General features: G+C 45.4%; 1 protein-coding gene across 1 annotated transcript in view; it reads left to right on the top strand.

The window, feature by feature from the left end:
- Positions 1 to 10,000, top strand: part of slit1a (slit homolog 1a) — a 159,278-nt gene that overhangs the window by 125,408 nt on the left and 23,870 nt on the right. Inside the window, exons 16-21 of the mRNA XM_079512412.1 lie at positions 1,976 to 2,120; positions 3,229 to 3,303; positions 4,570 to 4,713; positions 5,902 to 6,045; positions 6,394 to 6,560; positions 8,289 to 8,421. Coding sequence (XP_079368538.1) covers positions 1,976 to 2,120; positions 3,229 to 3,303; positions 4,570 to 4,713; positions 5,902 to 6,045; positions 6,394 to 6,560; positions 8,289 to 8,421 — 808 coding nt within the window. The remainder of the gene's footprint in view (positions 1 to 1,975; positions 2,121 to 3,228; positions 3,304 to 4,569; positions 4,714 to 5,901; positions 6,046 to 6,393; positions 6,561 to 8,288; positions 8,422 to 10,000) is intronic.

Here is a 10,000-nt window from a genome sequence, read left to right as displayed (position 1 = left end):
TACATCTATTTAGTTACTTTATAGATTGTGATTATTATTACAAATCACACTAAGGATTCCTGTCATTGGTTGAGGGCCCAACCGCCCAACGGTATGACATCATTGTGTCTAAAACCGTCCGAGAGAGAAAAGGAGTTCCAAGCGAGTTCCAGATGAGTTCTAAACCCGAGAGCCTGAAAGTCTGAAACCAAAATGGACCTGTAACTCTGAGCGTGTGCAAATTGAACCAAATGGACCCTTTTGGACCCTTTGGGTCCAGTTGCACATGCTCAGAGTTATAATGTAGCATTTAAATTTTAAAATGAACAGGGCATATTTTGCAGCCTGCTCTACAGTGCATTGCTCCACAGAGCCTCTATACATTATTGAGCAGCGATGATGTAAGCGTGGCGGTGTCCTCTCCTCACGTCATGTCTATTCATAGACAGAGGAGGCCACGTGATGCAGCCTCCTCCTCGCACCTCCCGTCACTAAATGTTAGACAGAGGAGGCCACGTGATGCAGCCTCCTCCTCGCACCTCCCGTCACTAAACGTTAGACAGAGGAGGCCACGTGATGCAGCCTCCTCCTCGCACCTCCCGTCACTAAAACAGTACAGGCGTTAGACGGAGGAGGCCATGTGATGCAGCCTCCTCCTCGCACCTCCCGTCACTAAAACAGTACAGACGTTAGACGGAGGAGGCCATGTGATGCAGCCTCCTCCTCGCACCTCCCATCACTAAACGTTAGACGGAGGAGACCACGTGATGTGGCCTCCTTCTCGAGGAGGCCACATGAACATGATGCGGCCTCCTCCTCGCGCCTCCGCCACTAGAACAGGACAGACGTTCCTTCCTCTATAGTACAGTACGGTTCTCAACCTGTTCAGGCCGTGACCAAAATAATCATATTTGAACTGGGAACCCCCTCACACCCTGACAAGCACCTGGAGTTGGATTTGGAGTTCAGGCATTGCATTTAGTTTTACTCAGTTCCATAGATGAATATTGTAAACATAGCAGATCTACAAGCTTGTAGATTGGCTATTTTTGGCTATACGTTTTGCCTCTTTCTTAGATTATTTAACAACTTAGCCAAAGTTTGACCAGTTTTGTTGTTTCTCTCTCTTTTCTTCCTTCTTTATATATTTTTTCTTTGAGGTTGGAAGGTCTTAAAAGTCCTTAAATTGTCACTTCACTGTCATCTGGAGACCTCCCCCCATATATAGGTTGCAAACCACTGCTCTAGTATACCTGCGGCACTCTGCTTCCCTCTCTCTGCCTGTCTCCTCCTCTCATCTCCTCTTTTCTTGCGTGCATTAACTGCGTGTCCCTCGTGCCCCCCCCCCCAACCCCCCCCCCATGCCTCCCTTTCTTTCGCTCTCCTCCTCCTCCACCTGTCTCCTCTTCCTCTCGACATGTCATTTTCAAACACCTCTCTCCTCCTCCTCCTCTGTTGTTCTTGTCCTCGTCTTTTCCCTGGGGGATGGCCCACTTCGCTGCAGTTGGATTCCTAAATCCTCCCTGGCATCTCAATTGCCTTTCTCTCTCTCTCTCTCTCTCTCTCTCTCTCTCTCTCTCTCTCTCTCTCTCTCTCTCTCTCTCTCTCTCCCTCTCCCTCTCTCTCTCTCTCTCTCCATCTCTCTCTTTCTCTCAGTCTCTCTCTCTCTCTCCACCTGTCTCTCTCAAACTCTCCCTTTCCGCTGCTATGTTTCTGTTTCCATGGACCTGGTGTTCTTTTGAGCCCTTCTCCCTCTCTGAAACAACTTGTAAAGCCTTCCATTAAAGTGCATAAAAATGCCCATGCGTGTGTCTCACTCTCTTGAAGTAGTGTGATACACTGATATGGGTGTGGTTTGTCTCCGTGTTGCGAAGGACAGTGTGATATATTGACACACACTTACGTGGGTGTGGTTTGTCTCTCAGGTACGGAGGACAGTGTGATATATTGACACACACTTACGTGGGTGTGGTCTGTGGTATGGTTTGTCTCTCAGGTACGGAGGACAGCCGCCTGAACAACGAGTGTAACAGCGACCCGGTGTGTCCTCCCAAGTGTCGCTGTGAGTCCAACGTGGTGGACTGCTCCAACCTGAAGCTCACCAAGGTCCCCGAGCACATCCCCGAATCCACCACTGAGCTGTAAGACCACACACACACACACACACACACACACACACACACACACACACACACACACACACACACACACACACACACAAACACCAAGGTCCCCGAGCACATCCCCAAATCCACCGCTGAGCTGTAAGACCACACACACACACACACACACACACACACACACACACAAACAAACAAACAAACAAACAAACAAACAAACAAACAAACAAACAAACACACACACACATCCCAAGGTCCCCGAGCACAATTCAGCGGTGTGTTATGTCTTGATAACAGACCGCTCCGCTCTATAACAGACCGCTGTCTAACCAAAGGCTCAGAGCTGCACTGCTTGGATTTTATGCTGTATCCAACATTGACAGCCACACACATCACAATGTCATTTAACTAAACATTGCTTTCAAGAATGTTTTTGAAAACATTTGAAGCGAGAAATAGAAATGTATTCTTTTTTTATCAACACTCACTTCCTTGTTTCCAAGGCGACTCGCTGCCTCTGCGGGAAAGCATTAAAAGTAGCAGATCCTTTTTTTTTATCCTGAAACATAGGATAACAGTTTTGGGGATATGAGGTTTCCACCCGACAGAGACAACATGAATGTACCTATGTATGCACCACCTGCCTTTATCACTCAAGTCCTACTACATACTTAGATAGTCAGATTTAAAATAACATAGTTAAATTGTTTTAAAAATGTATTGTGTTGAAAGAGAACTTTTTGAATAATATATTTGGCCTATAATGATACGCCAAAAATAGACATGCCAGGTTTAAAGCGATTAAAACCCTGGCTAACGCTTAATTTATGCTGCGTTTGCAGGACTGTGTTGTGCGCCGAGAATATCAGCTCCTATATCTATATTAGGTCTGCTATTCTCAGCATGTGACACCATCGCACAGCAAAGTATACATCAGGCTTAAAAAGACTGTCACCTTTTTGATGTCTATTTGTAGGATGGCTTACAGTGGATAATTGAACGTGCTTGTGTGTGTGTGTGTGTGTGCGTGTGTGCGTGTTGTGTGTGCGTGCGTGCGTGCGTGTGCGTGTGTGCGTGCGTGCGTGTGTGTGCGTGCGTGTGTGTGTGTCTGTTCTGCTTCGACCTGCAGTCGTCTGAACAACAATGACATCACCAGTCTGGAGGCGACCGGAGTGTTCAAGAACCTCTCACAGCTGAAGAAGATGTAAGGGAAATATACTCACATGTCTCCCACAGCAGTGGGTTCCTAAATGACAATTAGGAACCAAATGGACCCTTACAGATCTGTAACAGAGAGTGTACAAATGGAACCAGTAAAATGTTTTAATAATATTATCATCAAAATAAGTTTGACCACGTCAACCCTATGGGCCTATCGGCTATTTTTAAAAAGAAACTTTGAATATCTTTGACATTTTTAACACAACAAGTCTTGGGGATTAGGGGGGGGGGGGGGGGTGTTGTTGGCCTTGGCACCCAATCTTTTCAGATGGCCAAACGTATATCAATTTGGGGGTCCTTGACGTGGAAAAGCAGTTTGAGAACCACTGTCCCACAGGACATCATTTGGTGCAGAATGCACTTAATAGGTTTTAAAGCACCATAGCAGTGGTCTGGCGTGTGGTTTAACTTGACATTACTGCTGAGCGTCTTCCAAAGCACACGGCGGTTTCCTTTGATTCCGGAGGAAGCCAACTGGATTTATTTCAATATGGTATAAAAATCAACTCGCGGGACTTGAAACTTGCTTAAGAAAGATGATCCAGCATATATACGAAATATCATTATGCCTATTGTTGCGTTTTATTGCATTTAAAAAGCTTGGGGTTGATTTTGAACAGTCTAGCTGAGCACGTACCCTGGTGAAGAGATTGATTCCCAAACAAAATGTAAATGTCTGTGACTTATTATAAAAACATAAATTATTCATGTACTTTTTGCAACATTTTGCAAAAAAAAAGTGTTCAGATGTTAAGCCATTGAGACCTGAGACCAGATTCTACAAATGTTTTCTCAGTGATCAGTGATTCTTCAAACTATTTCATCTGAACATTTGTTGTTCCAGAGACCTCCCAGAAGCAAAGATATGAGTTAGAAAACGTTTGCTGTGAAAGAATATATAATCAAAGATTTGCACACGTTTTCTACAAGCTGGTAGCGCAGCACTCGGTGCTGTGAGCTTGTAGATTTGCTATTTTTCAAACGGCAAAATTTTAAAATCAGGGTTAAAGTTATTTTAAGCTATAACGTGACACAGATGCGTCCTCAGGTCCAAGTGGGTTAATTTAATTCATAATGTCATAATAATTGGAGCACGTTGAACAGCACGTTTCGCATCGCAGCGTCTTCCCGCTGGTTATTGATGTATTGATCGCAGTATAATGTTCCTTTAATAAATACCTGGTTTCCAAGCGTTCATATTATTTTGGATGTGCTGACGTGCTGGTTTTTGTTTTGTTTCTCTGTGCAGTAACCTTAGCAACAACAAGATCACAGAGATCGAGGACGGGGCGTTCGAAGGGGCGGCGTCTGTCGTCGAGCTTCACATCACGGCCAATCAGATTGACTCCGTCCGCAGTGGGATGTTCCGCGGCCTCGAGGGGCTGCGCATGCTGTGAGTTGATAAGCGTGTGCACACACACACACACGCAATGCACGCACACCCACACACACCCACACACAGTCACACACCCCAGTGGTGGAACAAGTACATTTATTCAAGTACTGTATTTATGTAATATTCTTTTGCGGTACTTTAACTTTACTGGGGAATTTCCAATTTTCAGTACTTTTAATCCACTACTCCACTACATCTCAGAGCCAAATATTGTACTTTTACTCCGCTACAATTATTTGAAAACTTTAGTTAGCCTACTTTTGTATATTTTGATTATTATTACAAATTACACTAACCACTTCAGCCATATATTCCGGCCATTTGAAAATTGCAGATACGCAGTGTGAGCTTGTATATTGTCTATTTTCAAAAGATTTGTTTTACTTTCACATTCCGCACAATTAGTTACTTTTTGTACTTTAAGCATATTTTGTTGCCGATACCTTTGTACTTTTACTCAAGGTTCATTTTAAATACGGGACTTCCACTTGTAACACATTGCAGTATTGATACTTTTACTAAAGTAAAAATAAATGACTGAGTATACTTTTTTCCATTTCCACCACTGATTATTGTTGAGTATTGTTTGGGCAGCAGTGGATCAGGGGTAGAGTGGCCGCTTGGGAAGCGGAAGGTTTAAGTTTATATACCTTTAAGTGTCCTTAAAGGTATATTCAGTGATTTCACTTAATTCAAATATCACTTATTTTTTTTATTTTTTTGATAATCCTCCCTACTATAAAGGGTGCTGACCATATAAGGAGTTCCTCCCTGTCCCCAGTGAGCCCCTGGGGTCAAAAAACCCTAGTTTCGGTTTGGGCTTTGGGTGACAAAGCCTTCATCCAATCAGGATGATAGGGGCCTTCATCCAATCATGATCGAGTGGGGCGGGCCTTGGTGCACGTGCTGTTGGTCTGTTGTACTTTTGTCTCTTGTTACCGGGGCGGACCGGGTTTTTTTTCCAAATCACTGAATGCTCCTTTAAGCAAGACTCTGAACCCCTAATTGCTCCCGATGAGCAGGTTGGTGCCTTGGCTTGTTGATGCCTTGCTTGGTTTCCTCCGCCCATCAGTGTGTGAATGTGTGTGTGAATAGGTGAATGTAATGCACACAATCATTGTAAAGCGCCTTGGATGAAGGCGCTTATATATAAATGCCACGTTTATGTGTCTGTGCGTCCGCCAGGATGCTGAGGAACAACAAGATCAGCTGCGTTCACAACAGCAGCTTCACAGGCCTCCACAACGTCCGTCTGCTCTCTCTGTACGACAACCAGCTGACCACCATCACCCCTGGAGCCTTCGACACGCTGCAGACCCTCTCTACGCTGTAAGACCCTCACACGCACGCACGCACGCACACACACACACACACACCCACACACACACACACACACTGGGCTGCTTTTTCACTATAGGGGTGGGACGATTCACTTACCTCCCGATTCGATAGAATCTCGATACCTAGGGTGCCGAGTCGATTTACATTGCGATTTTTATTTATATAGTGATTCTTAATTATATTGCGACGATTGTTGCGATTCGAAAAAGAAAAAAAATCCCCCAAATTATATATACTACAACATTTTAAAATGATTATAAACGATATAATCCATGAAAAGTACTGTACACTTCAATGCACCCACACTCACTCACACACACACTCTCTCTCTACCAGGAACCTACTGGCCAACTCCTTCAACTGTGACTGCCGTCTGGCCTGGCTCGGTGATTGGCTGCGGAGCAAGAAGATCGTCACGGGGAACCCTCGCTGCCAGCGACCCGCCTTCCTGAAGGAGATCCCACTGCAGGACGTGGCTCTGCCTGACTTCCGCTGCGAGGAGGGTAACATATACCATATTATTATATTGTCACCTTTTTAAACTAAACTAAAGTCAAGTTTTTCAAGAAGAATTTAAAACTGATCCAAAACATTTAAAAAAAAAATCCTAACTTAGTCCTGACTTAGGCAATTATTTTGAAAAAACTTTTGGCCTAAGTCACACTCTTGAGATAGGCCATTTTACTAAAAGATGCGGGATCATCATGATCATCATGATCCTTCTCAATTAGGACTTTGGCGATTTTACCAGAGGTGGCCACTGTCATGAGGAGCTGACTTGGGCCAAAAAACTACAACAAAACAAAAGATGACATAGACAAGACAACAAAAGATGACATAGGCCATTAGTTTAAGAAGATGACGATGTGATGCACGGATCAGAGCCCCCGGTTCTCTGTCAGGAGGCTAATATTAGAGTGATGCATGGATCACAGCTCCCGGTTCTCTGTCAGGAGGCTAATATTAGAGTGAAGCATGGATCACAGTCCTCTCTGCCATTAGCCATTGAAGCACAGGCCCCACCAGTTTAAATGGAAGGCCTTTTTCTTTTAGACTGGCACCTCATCAGCCTTTGAATGGAGTGTCTTTAAACCGAGATAAAGCTCTCCGCTGCGTTTGGCTCCCTTTGTGTGAAACAAAGTCGGCTCGGCCCACGACTGATGACTTCTTCTTTTTTTCTTTTACCACAACGTCCATTTCAAATAATGCATTATTAACGAGCGACGCTCCAAAGTGGCCGCGATGATCTTAAATAATGACCACCTTTGTGTCAGCCTTGTGTTTGCCGAATAGATTGCTACTCAGCAGTTCCTAAGCTGCGGGTCGATGGCTCACCGAGTGCAGCTATTGAGCTGTTTGCCGTATTGACCAGTCAGCCCGTTTGCTCTCCACAATGAATGTTAGCCTTGTCTTCGGGCCGCGGGGTTGCCTCCGCTATCTGTCCTCGTCGGTCGATATTACATTAGAGTGGCCTCTCTTCTCTAGTGTCTTCATTTTATCTCTCTCTCTCTCCCTCTACATTTATCACTTTCTTTCTTCTCTAAGTTAGATTTAACAGTCTCTGGACCCCACCGATACCTTGGGGTATTGTGTTGGTCTGTCTTGGCCCTTGACCCTTGTCTCTGCACACGTGTATCAATAATCCCCCCCCCCCTTCATACATCCTCATTTTCTCTATTTCAGTGGTTCTCAAACATGTTTTTGGCTCAGGTCAGCCCTCTAAATATTGTTTTCATCCACGGCTCCCCTGAATTACATTGTTACTTTATAGCACCTTATGTCGTATTAACGGTACTTAAAGTGGACAAGAATTTATTTTTTCCCCATTAGAAATCGATAACTCAAAATATGCCCCCAATCTTTCCCCCAAATCTTTCCCCCAAAGATACAGTATGTCATGAGGAAAACTGGAGAGAATTTCAGTTTCCATAGATTGAAAATAATTCTTATACATGGCATTTGCATCCATATTCTGGGGGGAACATTCACCAAAAATCTACATCTTGTAGATCTGCTATATTTGGTGAAGAGACGTGTACTGTAGACTGAAAAAGAACGCGTCAAGTAAAGTGCAAGTGACATTGATCAATTCCAAATATTATCAAAGTATTCCGAGGCACCCCTGGACCCCTGGCGTCAAGGCGCCCTATGGTGCCACGGCTCATATAGCCACTTTTAGAAACCGTGCTCTATGTCTCGCTCGTCATTCATTCCTCCTTTCTCCCCCCCAGGTCACGAGGAGTCGAGCTGCGTGCCAAGGCCACAGTGTCCCAGCGAGTGCACCTGTCTGGAGACAGTGGTGCGCTGCAGCAACAAGCATCTGCACACGATGCCCAAAGGCATCCCCAGAAACGTCACCGAACTGTGAGTTCCACACTCGATCTATGTAAGGGATAATGGCTAGGTGGTCATTGTCGGGAGATAATTCACAGACAGGTGAACACACCCTGAAGGTGAATTATATCCCGACAATGACCACCTAGCCAGATATTATCCCGCTTATTACATGGCTACCCAACATAAATTAACAAATTGACCTAAAACACAACAAAAAAAAGTATTCCTTAAGTGTTGCAGTCGCACTGGTTGCAGTCTGGCCAGCTGCAGGGCTGGAGCACTGTCGGAAAACAAGGAAGTGAGTTGATCAAATAGAATCCATTTTCGTGTACTGCTTCGTCTATTTCTCGCTCAAATGTTTTCAAAAACATTTTGGAACCAGCAGTAAATCAGCAGGGCGCAGCTGCACAGCTGCTGCTCCGAGGGTTTGATTAGGCATCGGTCTGTTATAGAGCGGATCGGTCATTATCCAGAAATAACAGACCGCTGAATTCAGTGATTGACCAATCACAATCAAGCATTCAACCAAGCCATGTAATAAAGGACCATAAGTGAACGCCAGTAACATTGAAACGCCTGAGTGTCTTTTATCAGCCTTGAAGACTTAAATATGTTACTGCCTCTAGTCTATGCCCTGCATTCTGAGAGAGAGAGAGAGAGAGGAGAGCACTCAATAAAGCCAGCAGTTATTCTCACAGACACCAGCCCTCAGGGCTAACACTGATGTCACTCTCACACTTGAAGCCAAGGATGTGAGCACGTGTTTGTTTGTGCGTGCTCGCGAGTGTGTGCGTGTGTGTGTTTGTTTGTGCGGACGCGCGAGTGTGTGCGTACGTGCGTGCGTGCGTGTGTGTGTGTGTGTGTGTGTGCGTGCATGCGTGCGTGTGCTCTCTCACGTTCGTTCCTAAGGGCCAAGAGCCTGTCCACAGGGGCAGTGGGGAACGAGTCAACGTTTTTAATGAGCAGCTTTCAATGGAAAGGCGGGGGAGGGGATAGGTCCGGTCTGGAACTTTCCTGTATACCGCTCCAAGTGGTTCACACACACACACACACACACACACACACACACACACACACACACACACACACACACACACGCGCACACACACACACACATGCTCCGTCAAGGCCTGTCATTGTCCCAGCAGGTGTGACCAGGTGTGCCTCTTTCATCCATCCATCCGGAGACCTCTCTACTCCGTCATTATCCTGTGAAGTGCCCTCTCCCCTCCTCACCGTGTGGTTACCTATCATTACCCTGGTGTCCTCTCCCTGTGGTTACCTATCATTACCCTGAACCCAAAGACCCCCCTCAGTAGCTGCCCGACAACCCCCCCCCCCCCACTACCCACCCATGCACACACATGCAGCCGCTAACAATAACAGGAGAAAGCCCCTGCAGCCTTTCCCTAAATCACCCTCCCTCCCTCCACCAAGATGGTGACCTCTCTCTTTCACTCTCTCTCCCTTTCCCCCCCTTTCCCTTTCTTTTTCTCCCCTTTTCTCTTTCTCACTCCATTTCTTTCTTTCTTTCTTTCTTTCTTTCTTTCTTTCTTTCTTTCTCTCACCATCCCCACCTCTCTCATTCCATACCTGATGATGTCAG

Source organism: Electrona antarctica (genome assembly GCF_951216825.1).
Source record: "Electrona antarctica genome assembly, chromosome: 10".
In the NCBI taxonomy this organism is placed as follows: Eukaryota; Metazoa; Chordata; class Actinopteri; order Myctophiformes; family Myctophidae; genus Electrona; species Electrona antarctica.
Note: the sequence above shows the minus strand (reverse complement) of the source record. Positions and strands in the feature narration are given on the sequence as shown.